Source organism: Aulonocara sp. 'chitande type north' Nkhata Bay, linkage group LG14 (genome assembly GCF_057382095.1).
Source record: "Aulonocara sp. 'chitande type north' Nkhata Bay isolate Kocher_YH1m ecotype deep benthic linkage group LG14, A_spYH_male_GT1.1, whole genome shotgun sequence".
NCBI classification, from domain to species: Eukaryota; Metazoa; Chordata; class Actinopteri; order Cichliformes; family Cichlidae; genus Aulonocara; species Aulonocara sp. 'chitande type north' Nkhata Bay.
In genome coordinates, this window is record NC_141357.1 from 7101883 (window position 1) to 7126272 (window position 24390).

The 24390-nt window shown below is 40.4% G+C and overlaps 1 protein-coding gene across 5 annotated transcripts in view; it reads left to right on the plus strand.

The window, feature by feature from the left end:
• The first annotated feature begins 10402 nt into the window (after positions 1 to 10402).
• The window catches only part of LOC147313991 (chloride channel protein 2-like), a 190858-nt gene continuing 176870 nt past the window's right edge, over positions 10403 to 24390 (plus strand). For all 5 annotated transcript variants that reach the window (XM_086260743.1, XM_086260747.1, XM_086260744.1 and 2 more), the window contains exon 1: positions 10403 to 10615. In XM_086260743.1, coding sequence (XP_086116869.1) covers positions 10565 to 10615 — 51 coding nt within the window. In that variant the 5' untranslated portion in view covers positions 10403 to 10564. The remainder of the gene's footprint in view (positions 10616 to 24390) is intronic.

Here is a 24390-nt window from a genome sequence, read left to right on the forward strand (position 1 = left end):
AATAATAATAATAATAAATTTTATTTATGAGCGCCTTTCAAGTCACCCAAGGACACTTTACAATAGGATAAAACACTTAGTAAAACAATGACAGAATAAGAACAATAAAATAAAGCACAAGATAAAATGAACAAACAGTGGATTCACAGTGAATATGCAGATTTGAACAGATGAGTTTTGAGTTGGGATTTAAACTGGGGGAGAGAACCAATATTTCTTATTTCACGGGGCAGAGAATTCCACAGCCTGGGAGCAGAGCAGCTGAAAGCTCTGCTTCCCATGGTGGTGAGGCGGAAGGAAGGTACAGTAAGCTGGACAGAAGAAGAAGAACGAAGTGAACGGGCAGAACAAGTGGTGGTTAACAGGTCAGAAAGGTAAGAAGGAGCGAGGTTATGAAGGGCCTTGAAGGTGAGCAGAAGAAGTTTGAAAATTATCCGGAATTTCATAGGGAGCCAGTGAAGTTCCTGAAGAACAGGGGTGATGTGCTGGTAGGAGGGGGTTCTGGTGATAATGCGAGCAGCAGAGTTCTGAACCAGTTGAAGCTTATGGAGGGATTTTTGGGGGAGACCATGCAGAAGAGAATTGCAGTAGTCAATACGGGAGGTAACAAGACTATGTACAAGAATGGACGTAGACTGGGTGGAAAGAGAAGGAAGCAATCTGTTAATGTTACGTAGATGGAAGTAGGCAGAACGGGTGAGGTTATTGATGTGTGATTTATAAGAAAGTGAACTGTCTAGGATGACACCAAGGCTCTTAACCTGAGGAGAAGGGAGAACTGTGGAGTTATCGATGGTGAGTGAGAAATGGTTTGCCTTCAAAAGGTTGGATTTGGTGCCAATAAGGAGGATCTCAGTTTTATCCTCATTGAGCTTTAGAAAATTAGAGGTAAACCAGGATTTTAATTCGGATAGACATTCTGTAAGGGAAGAAGGTGGGAGGGAGGAATCAGGTTTGCAAGAGAGATATAACTGGGTGTCATCAGCAAAACAGTGAAACTGAAGATCAAATTTGCGGAAGATGGTACCTAGAGGGAGGGTGTATATTATAAAGAGAAGAGGGCCTAAAACTGAGCCTTGGGGTACACCAGAGGTGTACCCCACTAGTGTTCCAGTGCCACTGTGAGCCATGCACACCCAAGCCATCACACTGCCTTGGTCATTGTAGGTTTGCTTATAATCATCAGTCCGCTGTAACTGTATGCCAGCCGTTTATTAGCAGCCAACATGAACGTTCGTACACTCGTAACAGGAATTACTGTCATAGGCAAGTTAGAACCACAGCGACATACGCTGGAAACCTCCGTAACAGCAGCAATGGCAGGCAGTATAGACAAGGATAACATTACTGTTATCTACATCCCCCTTTTCATTCTTTTTTTTTTTTTTTAGTTTTGCACTTGTTAGGCAAACCCAAATCAAACAACACCACTGTAATGGAAGAACTTATCGGGTTATGGATTACACAAAAAATAAAGGTTCAAATGTCAAATGAAATTCACGGTAATCATTGTCATAAATGCAACAAATATGCAACAACATAACATGAGAGAAAACACATTTCAAAACAGAAAATACAGCATCACTGTGCTTAGACACTCTACCAGATCTGGTTCGGTACAAGTTGTCATCAGAGCGTACTTGGCATTTTGTAGGTGTGATCACTTGTTCGGACTGTTTTGTGCCAAGTTGTGGTGGGTCAAGTTGAACTTGAATTGTTTCATGTTTGTTGGTTTGTGCTTTATTGGGTTCAATTTCATCCGCTCGTCGAGATGTGTCCAGTTCATTTTGTGTTGTAGCGAGCTTTTCCGGTTGAGGCTCGCTCACAGGCAGAAGATGTTGTCTTTGCGCCTGTATTCCTTTCCATCCGACTCAACTACATAACAGCGAGGTTCAGCACATACCGGTACCTTACTTACAACTCCAATCTTGTCATATCCTCTCTGTGTTTGTAATCTCACCACCTGGTTTGGTGTTAATGGACTGAGCAGCTTGCTGGTTCAAATAGAAATCAATTCCATCTCTTTTTGATGTTTCAAGGAGTCTTTTAGCACTCCGGACAGCTCTTTCACTGAGTCCATTTGACTGAGGAAACTCAGGGCTGCTTGTGACATGTACAAATCCCCAGTGTGTGGCAAACTCACGAAAGGTCTGGCTGGTGAACTGGGTGCCATTGTCTGAGTACAGTTTCTGTGGTATCCCATGTACTGGGAAGTGGCGTTTAAGTTTGTTAATGACTGAGGCAAATGTTAGGTTTTCAAGTTTATCTATTTCAAACCATCCAGAATACAAATCCACGAGCACAAGGTAGTGACAGTTGTCCCATTCGAATATGTCTGTGGCTGTGATGGACCAGGGAAGATCAGGAATTTGGGGTTTCAGGGGTTGTTTTTGTTGGTGAGGCTTTAGACTGTTGCAAATGCTGCATGATTTGACTTTGTTCTCAATGTCAGAGTTTATTGTCAACCACACTGTCCCTTGCTCTCCTTTTTGTAGACTCCATGCCTGGATGTCCCTTGTGTAGTTCCTGTAGATAGGTGTCATGTAGTGATGCTGGAATGATGGCTCTGTTGCCTTTCATAATGACATTGTTGTCGATGATTAGTTCATCGTGGTAGCTGAAGAATGGTTTGATTTCTATAGGTACACTACTCACTTGTTTTGGCCACCCCTGCTGGATGTAACGAGCAAGTGTCTGTAGAGTAGCGACCTTCGAGGTGTGTTTGGCAAGCTCTTGTAGGCGTGAGACGAGCTGAAGTGACATTACCTTGAAGTCGTGCCCCACTTCCTTTAGAGATTGCTCATCCAGCGTTGGTGTGCAAGAGAGTGTGTCTGCAATGGAAAGGTGTTTGCCTTTCTTGTTTCCAAGAGTCAAGTTGAACTTTTGTAATCGTATCATCATGCGCTGTAGCCGTGCTGGAACTGTGTGGAAAGGTTTGTTTTGGATTGTGACCAAAGGCTGGTGGTCAGTTTCAATCACTACTGGCTTGTAACTCCTTCTCTATCTGAGCGTACCTTCTCTCTGTTGGAGTTAAAGTTCTTGATGCATACGCCGCAGGTTTGTCGTCCTGAAGGCATGCAGCTCCTAGACCATGCTGGGAAGCATCACTGTTTTGTGCATGTCATAGTATTGAAGTACTGGTGGGCTGGTGAGGCACGCTTTAAGTTTGTTGAAAGCATCCTGCTGAGTGGTGTTGAGTTCAGCTCCACACCACATCCTTGTGAAGCAACTGACGAAGTAGTGCTGACAGTTGGGTGAACTTGCCCAGGTAAATGGTAAATGGCCTGTATTTGTATAGTGCTTTTACTAGTCCCCCCTAGGGACCCCAAAGGGCTTTACACACACACACACACACACACACACACACACACACACACACACACACACACACACACACACACACAGGTGGAGGAAAGCTACAGTTGTAGCCACAGCTGCCCTGGGGCAGACTGACAGAAGCGAGGCTGCCATATCGCGCCATGGGCCCTTCTGGCCAACACCAGTAGGCGGTAGGTGAAGTGTCTTGCCCAAGGACACAACGACCGAGACTGTCCGAGCCGGGGCTCGAACTGGCAACCTTCCGATTACAAGGCGAACTCCCAACTCTTGAGCCACACAGTGAATTAATCTGAGAAGGTGCATTAAAAAATAAATGGCCGGGCCAGCAGTGCACATCGCAAATTAGCTCACATACACACATTAGTTGTGCTGCTTCTTAATGACGGTATCTTAGCTAACAACCCCAACTACCAGATTCAACTTGTAATTGGCTAAAAATAACTTAGCCTACCGGTGAGAGGGACGTTGCTAGCTGGCAGTTTTTGCAAGCGATGTTGAAATTTCCACATTCCAACACTTCAAATGCTTTAGGAGTTGTCTGCTCAGCGCAGCATCAGCACCGTAGAAATACACGGATACATCCGTAGACTCAAGACAGAATTCACAATGTGTTTTCAGGACTTTCAGGCGTATGGACCAATGTTTTCTTTTCTGATCAAACCAGAAAGCTTTAATGAGCAGCTGGATTTGTCTCGCATTAACTGGCTGAGTTAATGCCAATTAATGTGACATCAAAATGCAGCTGATTGAAGTGAAAACCTCGACTCTGTGGGGGTCAAAGTTTGCAGAACTATGAACGCAGCTGGAATCCATAGCCGTGCGTGTTCATGGAGCTTGCATTTTCACCTGCTGGACATCACTACCTGACAAGTTTAACTGTCTTCAGAACATTGCAAAGGCCTTATTGACAGTATTTGGCTCTACATATCTGTGTGAGCAGATTTTCTCTCACATGAGTGTCCTCAGGTAGCCGTCTGAATGCTGGACACTCGGAGACCTGTGTCTCTGAGTGGGAGAGGATAGATCACATTAACATGTGTATCTCTGTATTAACAAACATGCCATATTGGCCCGGTTTATTTTTCTTATCATTGTTGTGAGAAGACCATAAATAGCATTTGCATTTTCTGTTGTATTTCATTTGCTGTTCTTGTTATGGATAAAAAATGTATTTTTTTGTTTCAAAATAGCTGATAACAATTCACTGATAGCTGCCAACATATGTGAACAAATATAATTCTATAAAGTTGTTGTATATAGTGTGTAACTGTTAATATAGAGCGTTATTAAATATTAAAGGGCGATCGTGGCTCAAGAGTTGGGAGTTCGTCTTGTAATCTGAAGGTTGCCGGTTCGAGCCCCGGCTTGGACAGTCTCGGTCGTTGTGTCCTCGGGCAAGACACTTCACCCGTTGCCTACTGGTGGTGGTCAGAGGGCCCGGTGGCGCCAGTGTCCGGCAGCCTCGCCTCTGTCAGTGCGCCCCAGGGTGGCTGTGGCTACAATGTAGCTTGCCATCACCAGTGTGTGAATGTGTGTGTGAATGGGTGGATGACTGGATATGTAAAGCGCTTTGGGGTCCTTAGGGACTAGTAAAGCGCTATACAAATACAGGCCATTTACCATTTACCATATTGCTAATGCAATCATATGGCACATTGACTGCTGAGGACGTTTTTAGATGGCACTCATCATCAGAAAGGTTGCCGACCTCTGATTTAGACTAAGGTAAAAGGAACACGAGGATATTCAGATAAGGTTGTTCTAAACAGAGAGACTGAGAGAGAGAGCGGAAACAGCAGTGCCAGCTTTATTATTTAATGTGGTTGAAGAATGGCAAATAAAAAGAGTGCAAAAACAAGAAAGATGAATTCTTGAAATCTTTCAAAGACATATCTCAATAAAAGACTGAAAGTTATATTTCCATTTTCGTCAGCAACAATAGAAATGAAGAAAAGTTATTCAGATGTATATGTGATAGCCAGATACAATATGGACATTGGACAAGATTCTACATACACTGTTTAGACTGAATTTGGACGTAGCCCCAAATCTTGTACCGTGTAAAATGATATACCTGTACATGGCAGTAAAATCTCTGAACTGGAAAAATGTGACTTAAATCAGCAAGTTTCACTAAGTTTTAATAATGCATTTCCATCAAGGTACTACAGGGGCAATATTTGGAGAAAGATGCATAATAGTAATCAGAGAAAAACTGCTCTTCTTGAGGGTAACATATTTAATTTGCAGACTTTTAATGACAAAATAAACTGTGATAAACTTTGTGGTCTCCTTAAGAACAATGTGCGAATTATTTCAGACTAGCTGCCTCATCATTTATGTCATGGTCCTAGGTCTTTGACCCAGTGTTTGGAGTTTTTGGAATTTCGCTGTGAGTTTCCATTCTCACTTTTATTTTTGTTATCCTTTGTTTGTTGTTGTTCTTGTTTTGAGTTTGCCTATTATCCCTGTTTCAGTTTATTCTGCCTCATTGACTTCTTTCCGGCTGGATGTTGTTCCTTTGGACTAAAAAGCAATCATTAAACGTACAATACCTTTCAATTTCACCCATCTGTGTCAGAGTCCACATTTCATGACAGTTTAGCCAACCCTCCTCAAAACAGATTAATATAACAAAATAGGGACATAGCCACCGTTTTGGTGCGTGGCGTGCATTTTTAAAGGCTCCAGTTTTGTTTTTCAGTTGTCACCATTTTTAGACCTGTGACTCCTTTCAGCTCTTACTAACAAACATGCACCTTGGATGACAACTACAGATTTAACTGCACAAGGGGTTGATTTTCTTTTTCAATCTCTATATACAACCATGGCTTTGTGAAAGTATTCTGGACGCTCTCAAATACAACAAGTGAACCAGGCAGAGGCCAGAGACGGAGAGAGATGGAGGATGTAGTAGGGAAGATAGATCCCTCAATAAATGTTTTGTGCCATCACTGCCCAGATCTGGATAAGTGGTAGAAAATAGATGGATGACTGCTGTTGATCAGCTGGTGTTTCTGCTTATCACATACCTCCAGCCATTTTCCATTGTGAGTCATGAGTTTCAAGAATGTGAACCCTTGCGTAACCTTAAAAACAGCAGCTCCACAAGATAGGAGCTGAATCTACAAAGGTTGTCGCTTTCAAACAAGATTCACACAAAGCAGTGCTATTCTAATGATTAACCTCTTCTGTCCAACAGCAGTGAGCTCAAGTGTGTATTTTTGTAGAGTTTCATATCAGGTTGGACTCCCCGCTGACAGCTATGAATAGGTTCCTAGTATTTGTTTCACATCACTGCAAAAGAACATCAAACACCTGAGTTTCTCAGTATCAGGTTTCTGAAGACAAATTAAATCTAACACATTATTGACCTCAGGAAGAGTTATCTTTGTTCGACTGGATAGCAGTTAATATCTTTAGAATGGTTAACCTCTGCACATGAAAAGGTTTGTTCAAGTGATACCGAGTGAGAGTGAGCTTTCTCTGCATTGATCTGATTGTCTGTGGTTTTGGCTCAGATCAGTAACTTTCTATCTTTTATTTCAAGGCATAATCTTTCAGATGTGATTCTTTTATGTTAGAGTATCTTATTCCAAAACAATAAGCAGAATGGGATATTGTGTCTTTGTGTCTTACTTAACAAGACTGAACATCTACAGCCAGACTCAAAACTCTGTGAGTCTGTACCTCAGAGGAAAAACAGTAAATGCCAGTATCACAATGCTAACATCCTCAAAATTACAATGCAAACATGATCATTCTTCTATAAACTGTATAATAATAATGGATGTAGTTTCTGGTGCTACAAAATGAAACCTAGTAGAAGTGCCTGAATTTGCCAAAAGATAAGTCACATTGTATGGAAGTCTTTGACAAAAGCCACTAGGTTACTTTTTACTAGATTTATTCACTGGAAAAACATTTTCCTATTGGGTTTAAGTCTCAGTTGCTGTATAGCATACAATTAAACAAAATTCGCTAATTTCTAAAGCCCCTGACTGATGGCAAGATGGTTAATGAAGGCAGAAATGGATCACTCCCTTGTGCAGCGCAAACAACAAATACCTAGTGCTTCAGCTGATTCACCACCTAAAGAAAACAATAACAAGGAAATATTTAGTAGTCAGTACTGTGAAAGCAACCTGTCTTATAGGTTTAGACAGACTGGGGATTTTATGAGCTCGCAGCTTGAGAGTGCCATCTGTTGAGAGAAACTTTCTTATCCTAACATGGTAACACCAGCTAAAAAGGCAAAATCAAACATCCTGGGCTCACTGGGGTAAGCAGGTGATTGCTGGGTTTGAATCTACTCCAAAGCCAAATGCTCTGTCTCCAAGCATTCATTACATCTCCCACATTAAAAAAACAAACAAACAAAAACATACAACTGTTACAGACGTTTCCTCTCCCCAAGGAATATAAAACATAAATATGAATTGGGGTAGAAAATTGGTTTTATTGTTTTAAAAAAGAAAAAGAAAAAGTCAACTGTAATTTGAACCCTCAAAGTTGGCTAGCTTGGTGGGTTCAAAATGGTAATCCAATGGTGTGGTGCTATTGGTTACATCTACACAGAAGGCGATGTAAATTTGGCAGGTCCCAAGATAAACTTTGAGACAAGTATTTGAAGCGACTGCTGATGAGAGAGCACGATACCGGTGACTCACAGATAACCTGCCAGCAAATTAACTGGGTAGCCACAGGCTGGAATGTCCAATAGAGATAACCATCACCTTCAAAGTGATCCATGATGAGCGAATCCCTCATTGTCATCCTTGTGTTGATGCAGCTTTATAGTTCTAGCATCCTAGCATGCAAACATGTCTGCACTGGTAACATATTGATGTTTGCAACATTTGGAATTTTTCTTTTTTATAATATGAACCATTTTAGTTTTCTACTTTAGCATGTTAGCATTTGTGCTAGCAAGTAACAAATACTAAGAAAATATACAGAATGTTATTAGATTTGAATAAAGTAGCGTGCTGTGTCTGTAAATATTATGTATAAAACAATGGCAAAATAAAATTACACTTCCTCCTGGCATCAGAAAATGGAAAAAGGATTAGATTACATAATCTTAGAGATTTTAATGAACTGCTCCAAATTTTACTCTCGCTGGCAGTGTAGCTTTGTGAAAATGTCATATCTTTCATCCCTTAAAACAGATTGAAATGCATCAGTTATCAGGGGTGTCAAACTCCAGGCCTCAAGGGCCGGTGTCCTGCAGGTTTTAGAGCTCACACTGGGTCAACACACCTGAATCAAATGATCAGTTCATTACCAGGCCTCTGGAGAACTTCAAGAGATGTTGAGGAGGTCATTTAGCCATTTGAATCAGCTGTGTTGGATCAAGGACACATTTAAAATCTGCAGGACACCGGCCCTCGAGGCCTGGAGTTTGACACCTGTGAGTTAGATGGACTACCTGGACTACCTGTGAAGTTCACACAGTGTAGCTTGTTGGTGGTCAGTATTGACAGGTCAGCTGGTATAATACTTCACTAAAGCCTCAAATACTGTAGTAAATATTCAATTCAATTCAATTTCTTTATTGTCCCACAAGGGGAAATTAGTTTAGCAGCAGGATATAAATAAACAGAACAATACTATAAAATAATAATGACAATAATAGTGATTAAAAAGTCCAAGAACAGTTATTTGCCATTGAGGAGACAAGATGCAGTGGGGATAAAAGAGACCTGGAGTCTTTTAGTCTTCCTCACAGGTACTCTAAAACGGCGGCTGGAAGGCAACAACTCAAACTCAATCTTCAGAGGTTTTCAGCTACCTTATCAAATACATTTAAATGGAAACCAATATTAAATGGAAACTTTCACCACAAGGTTGTAACATTTTACCAAAAACATTAAGTGTAGTTGTCCACCCCAACCAGGATTACATACTTCTATGTACTTTTAAAATTATTTACTTCCTAATAGAAGATTTCTACCTAACCTAATGCTTCTAAACTGCATCATCTCTGGTCTTGTAACTAAAGGCTAAACAGTAACGCGAATTAGGTACAAATTCTGGACTCGATGTGATTCCAGTTCATATTACATGAGAATACAGCCTGACAATGTTTTAACTTTAGCTGACATCTCTGCGATGCGATACATCAGGGTTTAAGCAACCTTTAAAGATTGGGTCATGTCAGGGAAAAACTTGCATTAATCATACTTAAAAAAAGAAAGAAAAAAAAAGATGGATTCATCTGTGTCAGAGATATTTCAGAGATTGTATTCCTTGTAGAACACCTGTCCTATCACTGGTGCATTGTGTTTGTAGCAGCTAGCTTAATGCAGAAATAAATAGCTACAATGAGATATAGATTTCACTATTTAGTAAAGAGATATGACACCAAAGAGAACATTTCACACATACTGTGTTTCAGGCTGCCTGTGTCATTCACTGATTTAACCTCAGTAATTTTGAAAATGCCCATTGTGATTTGTGAGCATAAAACTGTGCATTCCTACACAGAGTTATTTTTTCAGAGCACAATTGAATGCTTAACTCAAAAGAGCTTTGTCCCCCCCACCGAAATGCAGACATTTCTATTTCTAACATTAAAAATTGTTACATTTTGTTCAGTACCAGGGCTCTGTTATTGTGCATTCAGACACAGTGGGGCACACTTTAACCTGTGCATTTCCTGTTATAAGTCTAAATGTTTGCTGTGAGATGAGGAGTCATTAGGAGCTCTACCATATGACTGCAGCACCGTTCCTTATGAACACGGTTAGATTGATTGTCCTTTGTTTTTTGGTCCTGAAGAAGCTTGGACCAGCTCAGAAGGCTTTAATTACTCATATTATTTAACCTTTAATGAATTCCCTGATTACATACACAACAACAACAACAACACAAGCATATATACTAAACTAGACTGTTTTGTTTTGGTTTTAATTTTTATCTAAAGAAAATAAAGGATTAAAGGTAAAAGAAAAACTATGAACAACCGAAAGGTTCCTTCTGGCTTGACTGACACCTCCCACTTAAACTAGCAAAAGCTCCGCCTCAGCCTTCTATCTTGTTGAGAACTTGAGGCTATAAAATGAAGGAACTTACTGTAACCAGTTCACAGTCTTTACTTGGAGTTCCGTTTGTGAACTCCTTAACAGAAACTACAGTAAATCTAATGCTTTAATCAGTGAGAACACAATAGCGCTGTCGGCTTTTCCTTTCACTTGGCGACCTGAAAACCGCGAGCTGAACCATGGCAGGAGACGGGTCAGATCAGCGGGCGCTGCAGTATGAACAAACTCTTGTAAGTCTTCGCTTGTCACCACTCTGAACTTTGTTCCCTTGTTCGACAGTGCGTCCACTTCTCTTGGGTTGGCGGAGAAGCCACCGTGTGCCCCTTTTTGCTCGTTAAACTGTTGGAGACAACGATAAAGAGCAACGTGTGAGCCAAGTGTGGCCAAAAGCTGGAATAGAGATGAATGAAGTGTGGGGCAGTATGTACGTGCCGAATTCAACGGTGTGCCTATGTGACTGTGGAAATTTCTTGTGGAGTGTGTATGCGGTAGAAAACACAAGTTTTAAGTATAAATTGTCACATTTTAAACGAAGTTCAACCTCCGGGTGTTCTCACGTGAATGGTCGAGGTTTGCGGTGTCGGGAGCCTGCTGTGTCGGGCTAATGTGTCCTTAATTCCGTAATTGCAAGTCATGTATTCTTGTGAATTAACATGAGCTAATTCCTAAACTGGTGAACACCACACACTGAATTTCTCCGGCTTGCGGCTTCGCTGTAGCTCTGGAAGTAAAGGTGTTTGTCCGAACATCTGGATTTGGCTCTGTCAATAGGTAGCAGCCGATAACACCCACGCAAGAGTTCAGCCAAACTCCACTGTTAAAAAAACAATCTGGCCGTAAGAGTCGTCTGTATTGTCATAATACCATATAAAAGGTTACTTACTTAATTGCAGTTTTAATGTGTAAGTGAGTTTATTAATTCTGCATACAAATTATACCAGTTTGCATCAAACAGTACTGCATCCATTTCCAACCGATGAACGCAACCGTACTATTAGATGCTTTATTAGCTAAATGTAAATTTTGCAATGCATATCTGACTGCCAATAAGTAAATGAATCTTGCTGGACAGCGTTTTGTCAAGATTTAAATTGCTACAATGCAAGCGCCATTTGATGAATAAATTAAATGCCTGTTAGATAGTTTGGGTAAACATGCACATGTCATAGGGATTACTGGTAGTGTCAGGAGCACTGGATGTGTATACAACCACCAGCATCAGACAATGGATCAATTCATCGTTGGTTAGCGGCTTGGGTGCAGCACACAGCAGGTTGTGATGCAACTGGCAGCTGTGCAAGTGTCTCGTGCAGCACCCACATCTGGCTCACCATTGTTATCGTAGGCCATCTTCTTTATCTTGCTTTTTTTTTTTTTTTTTTTTTTTTTTTATTACACATTACACAAGCAGTTGTCAGAAGTCCTAGAAAGTCTTCATGCAGCTTTGGATGACTGCGTTTAGACCTGATTTAAACAGCAGGGGGCTCCCACACATTTTAATGCCACAGGGCCTCAAATGAATAGAGATCAGGGCCTGTAGGTTCCCACTCCATAAGAGGACTAAGTGAGGGCTTTTAATTGGTAAATTTGAGCACATCCCTCAGAATGGTTACAGGGCAGGCTTTAAGCTGAGAGTCCCCCTCGTGTGTGTGCGCGTGTGTGCGTGTGCGTGTGCACTTTTCCTGACAAAAACAAAACTTTGGTCAAGCCTAAAGAATTGGCTGTTTGAAGAGACTCGTCTTATAGGCCAACTGGATCCATTCAGCGGCACTGAGGCTTTAAATTAAGAGGAGCCACAACTGTAACACTTGTTTGGGCCTCTGTTTCTTTTTTCTTGAAGTTTCCTTGCACAAACACACACACACACACACTCTGCTCTGTCCACCCTGCCTCTGCTAGTGTGTGTGTGTGTGTGTGAGATTACACAACTTGCGACCCGCTGATTCAGCACTGGACGCTCTGTCACCCTGGCAGGGTCTCGTGCCCGTTCCTTCAGCTCTCGGAAAGAAAGAGGGAGGAAGAAAAAACGTGTTCAGACTACTTCCTTTTGTAACAAGTGTCACCTGGCAGTTTGTTGCTCTCTGCCAGGTGATTGGCTGAAGAGCTGTGAAAAGGTAGTGGGTGTGTGGGGTGAAGTCAGCGCTCTTCTGTGGAAAAAACCAGAGGCAATTAATTCACTCAGGTGCGAGTGGGTATACTGTCGTGTGACCACGAATTTTAATAGAAGAATTGATCAAGCCCTAGATCGACTGCGCGCAGGGAAACTGATCAATATTCTGTGCTGTCTCTGCTGTCCTTTTTTTTGTTCTTTTGATTGATTTGTAATTTTGTTTTGGTTAGTCCGTCCAGCCGTAGAGGCGGTTATTGATTGAGAGTAAGTTTTGTAAGGGCGGACTAACCTCTCTTTTGTTTTTTTTATTTTAATTGTTTGTGCCACTTCCCTTTATCTCTCAGATCACAGGCCATACATAGCACTGATGCCCAGCTGCGCTGAGACCCGAATTGTTTGCAGTGTGTGCCACGATTGCAGTGTCACTAAGCGGGGTGTGACGGGTTGTAGTGTTATTTCGCACAGTTTGTGTGGTAAGTCTCATGTGCAGCTGGGATATCAGCAGGATGTGTTGTAAGTCCTGTCTGGAAACGACTGGGAATTTGTATGTTTAACTTATGTAATAAATAAATGATCAATTATTTCTTTGCCCCGTTTACTCATCCCTTGTCCTCGGTTACACTTTGTTAATCTCGGCTTACTTCACAGCATATAGAAGATTGTTACAGGAACAAAAATTGTGAAATGGAATCAAATAAAAATAGCTCCAGTGTGCGAATAACCTCTTTTATCATAAATGAGTTCTCTCTCTGCCCCCATCCCCTCGCCGTGGGTTGTAGTAACATGGTGTCTTTGTGCAATATTGGCAGTCGTGGTGGTTGTGTGGGTTTTGTTGTGGGCAGTGGATGCTCAAAGAGGCCAGTGTAGTTTGGCTGTTAGGAAGGCTGAAAGGCTGGCTGTACAGAAACACTGGCAGAAAAGCAGCCTCAACATATTGTCGGCTAACATCAGACTAACACGTCAGTTTGTGCGTGTAGCTGATTTTCGGCTGTTTCTTCAAGAACATAAAGTTACATTTGCGCGTGTTTGAATGGTACATGGTGTGAATCTAGTGTATAAAGTTACGTAAGCATACGCACATCTTTTGTTGCACGAATTATCAGCAAATGACACCTTCAGTCAAGAAGTAATATTTTTGACCTTCATAACTGTCAATTGCAAGGTTAACATTAGCAAATCATTTTTGAAATGAGCAAGAGAATAAATAACTGAGCAAATGTTAAAGACTTCTTCTTCCAAGAAGTTGTAACAAAACTGTTTGATAGCAGTTTAAGGGTTAGGCTTTTTTTAATTTTTTTTTTTTTTTAGCTCAAACGTAAGGTTTTAATAGGTCTTGTACAGTGGTGTGAGTAGCCTATCAGATGTCACAGGCTGATATTTATGACATTTTCCGTGGCGACCGCTATCATAAGCAATAAAGTGAAATCCTGTTTGTCGGCGTTGCTCCAATTTATTTGCAAAACTGTGTGAACACGTAATAATTAACAGAACGATCACACTGGTGCCAAACACGGAGTGCACACGACACGCGAGCTTCTTGGAGGCGCTAAAACAGTTGGATTACTCGTCACGAGGAATGCTAATAAAGTTACGGAAAGTGTTGTAATATCTCCTGCAGCTATAAAGATTCCAAAAATAACCCTGAACAAAGGACATAATGGAAAGTGTCTCTGTTGCAATCTGGAGTTTAAATTAGAGTTTTAAAGGGAGTTGGTGACAACAAGAGATTCCATCATGTTGCATTATGATAATTGCAAGATGCTAACACGTATGTTATTTATTCATTTAAAAAAAAAAAAGAACCCCCTGAGACTTAAATATTTCTAACCTTAACCCTACGCTATCAGATATGTTGTCTATTTACTACTTTTCTGCTTTTCAAGATTGCGAAGTCTTCAAAGAACAATCAGGGGCCAGAAAAAACAGATGAAAAACAGTTCTTCTTCTTCTAAAGAAAAATGTTCCCAATAACACTGCTTTTATCAAAACGTTCCCCTTTTTTTTTTTTAATTTATTTTTTTTAGTCCAAAAAAAGACACTGTCCACATACCAATGAGACGTCTACGCATTGGATCATGTATTTTTACTATTAGATGAAAATAATGAAATCAGCAGAGGCTTGGCTTAGAGGCTATGAAAGCTAAGGGTAGCGCTGGCTAAGAGTCCAGAGATGGATTGACTACAAACTAATATAAAGCAGGAAACTTTAAAGATACATTTTCTGTAGAGTGTCAAAGATGTTCATATTGGAGCGTGACCTATTTTAAAATGTTTGACGGGTACACTCCTGTACTGATTCTGGTAAAGTCTGACTGGAAGACGCTGCTTCTCACCCTGATATTCTAGTGTTGAAGAAAGTTTTCAGCATCTCTTAATGTGGAATTGGCACCACTGAATGGGCAACTTTCCCCACTAAGTGACTGAGTAAATTGTGTAGTGTATAAAGGTGTGACATTGTTAGACGTTAGAGTCCTAACATTGTGGACAGCCAGCTGATCACCACCTTTGCCCTTTTATCTCACTCACTGGCTTTGATGGCTTGCTATTGCAGTGTGACATGGTATGTGTGGAGGCTTACGACCAGCTATTCCAGAACCCGTATCAGTGTGGTTGTTGGGCGTGCATGTTCAGTAATTCAGATATGAGTGATAGGACAACATGCAAATACAGAGTTAAAGATGGTCACTGATTGCGCTCGTCTATGGTGATGCAGGATGACACAAAGGCAATGCTGGAACCTTATTTCAGTCAGACTGTTTCATTGGAAGGGAAGTTACGGGCAGGCGTATTTTGTGACAGCAGGTCTTCTGATTGGGAATGTGCTTCCATTATTATACTGACCGAAGGCTTTTTTGAAAACGATGAGGAAGTGAAAGTGTCAGCTAAAAAAGTATGGAGACTTCATAATTTGCGAGTCCATATTTCCCTGTGTTAGTGGGGTGGCTCTGTGGGTTGTGTCCATTTGTCTTGCTGTGACACAGAATCATTTGTAACCTTGCGTCTGTCGCCTCACTGTAGTAATTTTTTGTTTGAAGCTTGCTTCCCAACATTCATAGTGGAAATTTCCCTTCACTGGATCTCTCTCTGCTTCATTATGCCTTGTGGGTGAAGTTTTTTTTCTTCTTCTTCTTTTTTCTTTTTGCAGACTGGTCAAGAGCTACTTGACCCCCTGCTTTTGACTGTGTGCAGAAAGGGCTGTTTGCATAACCTAAGCTGGCTCTAACTGCAGATAAGCTTCAAAAGCCTCTAACAAGTTTTCTTTCTGTCACAAGAGATCAAGCATTTAGTTTCTTTTCTCTTTCATAAACTGATGTGTCCACCTGTATTTACTCTTTCACAAACAGTTGTGATGGATTTGCCTCTTGGTGTGAGGGTTCTTGAGGATGGTTTCAGAAAAGCAAAATTCTTAAACCTGTTAATGATGAAACCACACATAGTAACGGTGCATTTGGCAATCACTTCACAGGCCGGGACAAATGGAGGCTGGGCCTTTTTAGGTAAAACAAAAGCTGGGATGTGTTTGTGCGACTTACGCTTTGTTCTAAGATACATTGATCACACAGGCCGGGTTGTGTTGATTATTAATCACCCAGAGATGGCGGGAGGGAAAGGTTAAGCTCGATAGGCCATTAGATTAAAAGGATGAGGCAGTTTTTAGTGTTGAGGCGTGTCTCGTGATTAGTGCCACACCTTTTTCTTTCTTACTCCTCTTGAGTCCTTAACAAATATGGATCAGAGAAGAGATCAAAAACAGATCTTAGGCAAATACGGGAGATTCAGCAGAGCTGATTAGAAACTCTCAACGAGGTGATGTCAATTTAAAAAAAGAAAAAAGAATGGATAACAAATATAAAACACAAAGCACATTCACTTGACTGCAAAGAGTGGTATGAAACTGGCTGTAATAAGATGACAGGAACAGTTCTCTAGCCAAAAGCAATTAGGAAACCTTGAATTTTGCTATGGTGCTGCACTACATACCTTTTAACTGTGTTGGCCTGTAATAGTGTCTGTGTGTGTGCAGGCTTGCAGAGCTAGGGTTTATTGGGGTCTTGTTCACAAGAGATGGGAGAAGGCAGCGGGAGATCGACAGACGGATTGCTGTGGATGCGGATGCTGTGCTGTACTGGTCTGTTGTGGTGAAGAGGGAGCTGAGTGTAAAAGCGAAGCTGTCAATTTACCGGTCGATCTACGTCCCTACCCTCACCTATGGTCACAAGCTGTGGGTAGTGACCGAAAGAACGAGATCGCAGATACAAGCGGCAGAAATGAGCTTCCTCCAAAGGGTGGCTGGCCTCTCCCTTAGAGATGGGTTGAGATAGTTCAGCCATCTGGGAGGGGCTCAGAGTAGAGCCGCTGCTCCTCCACATTGAAAGGAGCCAGTTGAGGTGGTTCAAGTACCTGACTAAGGATAAGTATTGTCACCATATAGTGTGTACAGTATAAAAAAAAATGTAAATATTATTTGAAACATTTGGCTTTTGACCTTCAGATCAAGCTGTTGACCCTGAAGGAGAGGTAAAAGGAATAATGCTATATAGAACTATTTAAAACTATATTTCTGACTGCTATTGTTTGTACTGACGACATATGGGCATATAGGGAATGATCTATGGGGATTCTAAATATCACAATGTTGTTTTGTGTCCACGTGAACTCAGTGATCTCACTTTTACATTTCACATTTGTCTTTCTTTCAAGATGACCCCAAGATGTGTTATATCCTCAAAGAAAGTATTGTCAAGAGAGAGAATGAGCTGCCTACTTAGTGAGAAATATACTGTAGTGTAATATTATATAATAAGCTCAAGTTATTCATGTCCAAATCAATACCTATTATCCATGATCAACTCCTACAACATGTTCGTGTAATCAAAGTAAACCTCTGTTATGCTACCTGCATCTAATTTTTACTGAGCTGTCTTGGTAGAGGTTTGCTCTGCTGGAGCGCTTGTTGTTAAAAATTAGTTATGTTTTAAAACCTGTGCAGGTAAAAAAGAGAGGAATTCATCATGTTTAAATTAACTGTACAATTTTGTCAGTCACTGCGTCAGACTGGTGACCTGTCCAGGGTGTATCCCGCATCTCGCCCTAAGACAGCTGGGCTACAGCCCCCCGCAACCCTGAAATGGATAATAGGAAATGGATGGATGGATTTTGTCAGTCACTTGGTGTAACCTGATAATGCACTTAATGGCGATAAAGTGGTAATAAAGGACAGTGGGAGTGCACAGCCGGAAGAAAGATGACAATCATGATGTGGAGCACAACAGATCGGTGTGTGATGCTGTGCTTTAGACTGCGCAGTGCAAGTTGTGGCAAAAAAATCTACTGTTCAACAGTAGTAGAAATATTTAGTTTAGCTTCTTGATGCATTCTCAATCATCCAGGAAAGTAAATCTCCAAAACTTGATTCTGTTCATCTGGACATAGCGTTTTGTGGGAGAAACGTTTCGTCGCTCATCCAAGTGACTTCTTCAGTCTCAGCTGACTGTAGGTTTCCTCATTCTTATAAACATACATTTGCATAATGACTGAAACCAGCCCACTGAAGGAATTCACTTCTTTAGTACTTTAATGTACTATTTTGGTGTTGGATATTGGTTTACACATGTGCCCAACAAGTGAAAGATCCCTGACTTTTAGACTGGGACAAGGGAAATCTTTTTGGGAGGTTGTCTCAGAAAGGGCATCCACTATAAAAGTCTGCCAAATCATTTACTTGGAGTTGTGATTGAAATGCAGCTGTAACTGGTTTGAAGGCTGGTTGTTTTCAAGTTGAACTGATATTGTCTATTCATTTTTTTTTTTTAAACTGTTGTAATATTGATCATTTTAGGAATTGTAGCAGATGGCTAAATGTTTCCTTACTTTGACTGTTAAATTCTGTCTGAAAACGCTGTCAGTCACAAAAGCAGAATGATGGGCCTTGCTCACAAAATATCCAAGTCAACTGGAACGCAACAAAAGTAAATGGGGTACATACATATAGTAGATTGTGGTAAAGGGTAATTAAACTACTTATCTTAAAAGAAGGAAGAAATAAAATGTGATGATGTCACAGTAAAAACTAATTTTTACTTTCTTGACCTATAACTAGGGCTGGGCCATATCATACCGTTCACAGTGATACCGGTATAATGTTGGGCAACAATAAGAAAATGAAATATCGCGATAGAATATGGGTAAAACGCGCATGCGCAGTGCCTTTTGTTTTCATAAGCAGTGGCGGAGAATGAGAAGGGCGAAAGGGGATCGTTGAATGAAACGGATGAACCAGAATTGGTTTGTAAAAATGCTGCAACTTCAGTGATGTGGAACTGGTTTAGCTTTTGTCCATCAGATACTCAACAAAGCACTATTTTTGGTAGAGCATGCTAGCGGGGCCGTTGTTATTACAGTGTTTTTTTTTTGGAAAATACGGCACACTTAAAATCAATCCTTTAATTTTTCTGAAAATCGACAGTGCCCCTTATAATCCCGTGTGCCTTATGTTTGAATTCTGGTTGTGTTTACTGACCTCGAAATGATTTTATGTCGTACACGGAGCACATTGTCGGAGCATTACGGCTATCGTAGGCAGGAGCCTCGCGGAGTGATACTGTGCTTCAACATAGGTGTGTGTGTGTGTGTGTGTGTGTGTGTGTGTGACCTCTTTTTAAGTTTTGTGGATATTATGCATGGTTATGCTGAGGATATGTCGGCCAATTTCCACTGGAAATACCTTTTGGTTAAACTGTCAGCAAGTAATTTGCACTGTTACATTTTTATATAACTTTAATGCACATAAAAAAACAGCTGCTTGTTTAAGTGAAAATACATAGATGTTGTTTTTTTTTTTTTTTTTTCACTAATAAAGTTGTGGAGTTGTAAAGTATTTTGTCTAGTGTCAACTATATTGTCAGTTATATCGTTATCGCAAATTTTCAAATGTATATCGTGATAAATATTTGTGGTCATATCGCCCTGCTCTACCTATAACATCAGATTGCATCCAAAGAACCAGTGTTTACTGTTTACACCCATATCAGCACTTATGCTTTTCAAGGGGAAAAAAATGTAAGCATTTCTGTTTATATGAGTGTCTCCACAGATATCTGTTTCACACGTTCTCAGTTTGTGAAGACTTCCTAATCAAAGTAGAAAGGAATGCATGTGATAAGTTCACATCATAACTACCCGTCTCTAGATTAACTCCTTCAGTCTGAACTTATGTTTGAATTCTGGTAATTTTTACCCTTTAAACCTTTAGTGTCTCATCACTTTGCTAAATTAATCTAACATAGTCCAGTGTATAAGATGTCATATGAGAAACGTTTTACTGTGTTTTTCAGGAAACACTTTTTTTGCTTTACCTTAAACATCTGCAGACTCTTTGTTTTTTGAAAAAAAAAAAAAAAGAAAATGGTAATGGGTCAGTGTGTCTGTGAAGGTTCTCAGTCATCCCGGTAATGGGTCAGTGAAATTGAAATAAAAATAGGACAGCAGACTTCTTGTGAGTAGGAAAAATTGGTGGTTGTCTGGTTATTGCATTTAAAAGTAGTTGTGGTGACCAGCTGGTTGCCCTGTGCAAAAACCTCAACCTCTGGGCAATCACTTTTAACCACAAGGTGGTCTTTTGAGAGATCTGTCGTCAAACAATAGCGGTCCAACTCAGATGAGTCAGATTGGCCTAAGGTTGCAAATAATTGCTGTCTAATTTATAAATGCAGAAAGATTGACTGCAATGTGTTGGCAATCTGCACTGATGAGTGCAATTCATCTACATGCCTTTTGCAACTGGGGGACTTGATCCAGTTGGTTTCCAGCTGGCTCTGTTCTGGATAGTGTGTTTGCCAAGTACCTATATCATTTTGAATTTCTTTTTCAAATTTGTGAGGTTCTGGCTAGACTCTGATTTGTGATTTTCACTAGTTTAGCAGTTATCACCAATGACTGCAGACTGACAGTCCAACTTATTGCTATTTTATTTCCTTCTTGATCCACTGAAATCACTTTGAACTGACTGCGAGTGGTTGCAGACCTTGTCCCCATCTAAAAAACAACAATTTCAAAGGAGATAAGATAACAAGTTCATCTCACACAGCTGCAATAATTTTGATTGTGCTGCAGTGTCCAAGCACTGTTTTCCCTAGACAGTCTGTAGCATTATGTTAACTTCAGAGAGGCACGCTCCAGTGCATTCACTTGTTTAAGCATGAGGTACTTGGAGGTTAAGTCACAAAAAAATTTAATTTTTAAGTACATACAACTATAAACTTAAAAAAAAAATAAAAATAAAAAAATCAGAAAACCCAGCAATAGATCTTACGGATTATTAGTAAGGAAAGAACTGTTTCATGTGGCCCATCCACTACACAGGTGATAGGTGAACAACAACCCTACATTTAAACAATCACTACAGGAGTCTGTTATGCTGGCTAAACCTTTGTGTCCTCGAAACATTATCTCACATGTTCAGGAACTGAAGTCAAAACACAACAGGAAAACATGATGACAACACTGGTAAATTAAGGATTTCAAGTTAAACATTACCAGTCCCATGAGTCTTCTGTTTGCTTTTGCAATAGTGTTTCTCATAGGAAAACCAATATAAATGATTAAATCAAATGTCGTGCACAACTTTCATTGCACAAGTTGTTTTCCTTTAAAGTGTAATTGAGGTTGAACCTCAATGACCTTATTTACCTCTAACAATGGTGAAACATTGTTAGATGTAAATAACTGTGTAATCTGTTTATTTATAAAATGCAATGTTAGTTTAAAACAAAAATCTAGAAGATGAGAATTAATTGTAACATTCCACAACCATGTTTAATACAAAAAAATAAAATAAGAAATTGTAGTTGGGTGTTTTTTTTTGTTTTTTTTTTTTTTTTTGTCAAGCAATTTATAATGGTAAAAATAGTAACTGGCCTGTATTTGTATAGCGCTTTACTAGTCCCTAAGGACCCCAAAGCGCTTTACACATCCAGTCATCCACCCATTCACACACACATTCACACACTGGTGATGGCAAGATAATGGGTATGTAATGGGTATTTATCAACTCTAAGGAAATTACTAGTTATCTAAGGGGCAAATATCAAAGTGCATTGTGATTTATTATTGGTTAGATAGTTTATATGCTGGAAATGTTATTGATTTATTTGGGACTCCAGCCTAACCCCTACACAACTGTTAACTGTGCACCTTTGAGTGAGTTCTAGAAATTTTTCTCTGAGCTATCCAGGAATCACCATGAACTAGGCGGACACGGTCTGAATTTGGTGGGTTCAAGCAAATGGGGAGTCTGACTTTGGTATCGGATCATGGCACTCAGTCACCTCAAAGTGACCTAGCTGGATTTTTTTTTTTTTTTTTTTTTTTTTAAAGCGTTGACACATCAACGGATGTTCAGTCCACTATCAGTACTATGTGTGACTGTTTGTTTGTTTTCTGGGAGATTTTCCATGCCTGGAGCTGCTTTTACTTCAAACACCTTTTTGATAAAGGAATTCTTGTTGATGTATCAACTCTGTGTAATGAAAAAGATCCCAGACTTCTTCACCTTGTTTGGCCTAACTACCCCAGTGCCTAGTGTTAGATTTTTGGCTTTTGAAAGTGCTTCATCTAAATGCTGCACCTAAACTCATTATCAGTCTTTCAGTTAGGGTTATTTATAGTCATCAGTGTTGACTTGGAACACACAAAGTTTTAAATGGTCAAAATAGTATTTGTTCTTTTTGGTGTTTTTGGTTTTTTTTGAAGCCCTTTACCTTCTTTGAATGACAACCCAGTGACAGGGCGCCACAAGCCAGTATACTCCCGGTGCTGATCCAAAGCCCAGACAAATGGTGAGGATTGCGTCAGGAAGAGCATCTGACATAAAATCTATCCAAATTAAACATGCGGGTCATAAAGAGTAAGCTGGAAAGGATATGCAGCAGTTGGTGGTACTGGGGGCAAAAAAGACAGGAAGCCAAACTGGAGGTAGCAGAAGTGAAGATAATATTTTCATTTGGTGTGACCAGAATTGGCAGGATTAGAAATAAGTACATCAGAGGGACAGTTCAAGGTTGAGATGGTTTGGGACATGTTTAACAATCTTTGTCCAGGCCGGAGGAAAAGAGGAACTGTATTGATGAGTCCGGGAGTATTGTTGAATATTGATCCTCAAGAATTTCATATGGGTTCATCTCACACAGCTGGGTTTTTGTTTTTTGTTTTGTTTTTTTAAGTTCTGCTTTCCATTTACAGCTTTAGTTCTTAAAGTGTTCAATTTATATAAATTTTAGAGTTTTAAAGAAAGAGAAATGTAGAAATTATACTTATTCCTGTAAAAAGTATTCCCAGTGGAACTGGTAAAGTAACGGGTTGTAGCATTACCGCTAAACACAGAGTACATCTGAAGCTCATGGGACTGTCAGTAGTCTTGTAGGTAGGGCTGTTCGATATAACGATATATATCGGATGACGATATAAAAACGTCTATAGTTTCATTTTACGCTATCGTTTGTTTCGTGGTGCATGAAAATGCATCGGTTAAAACACTCGACTCCAGCTACATGACGCGCAGCTGGAAACACTTCCCACAAGACGAGCTGCCCGAGATTCACAGAATTTACAGAAAATGTTACATTTTTGTGATTTGTATCGTTATCGGGACAATAGAATTCTTATATGGGGATATGCGATTTTGGTCATATCGCACAGCCCTACTTGTAGGTATTTGCTAATATATGTGACAAAGGAGGAAAAGCCAGGGGATCATCAAAGTTGGTGCCATTCATGATCTGTGCACAATGAAGTTTGGCATCTACTGAAGGAGCTGAAAGAGATGGAAAGCACAGAAAAGAAGGCCCGTAAGATCATGTTGTTGTTGTTGTTGTTTGTTATTTTCTTTCTTTCTTTTCCTACTTGTCTTGTGCCTGACAACAGCCTTAAGAAGTTCTAAATCACAGCCTCTTTGAATCTATTGCTGATCTGTTTGCGTTTTTTCTGTAGCCTGTGGCATCTTTCAAAAGCTGCCCAATCAGAACAGAGCGGGCTTAGAAGTGGGGCCTTGAAAAGCTAAAACAACCCATTCAAGACAGAGGCTAACCTGAGGGCTTTCACAAAGGACCATTTTAAGATAAATAAGGGCTTTATTAAATTGTAAATCATGCATCAGCAGAGCCTGGACATGACAGTGTTTCTGAAGGTTTGCTTTAAGGAATTTACTGTTCAACATGAATCAAACCAAGCTCAGCTGCTTTATGGTTAGTATTGATTCTAAAAAAGTTTCCGTCTCCTATGTTTCTGATAAGCCTATCCTATTTCTAATGTGCTTCTAATAGCCCTGCGTTTTAGTGCACTTTAAAATAAACCAACTGCAAGGTAACTGTGTGGCTGCCACACACACAAACACAACACTCCTGTGTGTTTGTTGCTTGTGAAATCTGCATACTGTACAAGATCAGTTCATAAGCCTAGAATTGCAGTAACTCTTCCCCCTCAGCTGCCTGATGTCTAATTGCCGTTAGATCGAGTGTAATTAAACAGACGCTTGGCGGTGTTTAGCCCCCAATGAAGTTGATCAACGCTGCTCTTGGCAGCAGAGACACAGCGGTCCCTGTGCTGACAGATTGGAAGGGACGATGGAAGGTGCTTTGTTGCACCAAATGTTGGTTATCAGCAGGCTATACAGAACTCTTAGCACACACACCGTCTCACTAATAGGCACTTGGCCTTTTGCTCACATGCAGCTCTTTAGACAACGGCATGCAGGGAGGTGTGACGTGGACACATTAACACATCGGCACTCGTGCACAGCCCACCTGTTTATTTGTACCATCCATGACTCTTTATACCTCGTGCTGTTCATCCCGTTGCTGTGCAGAGGCAAACTGTTGCTAACAGGGTGCAGCTCTGCGT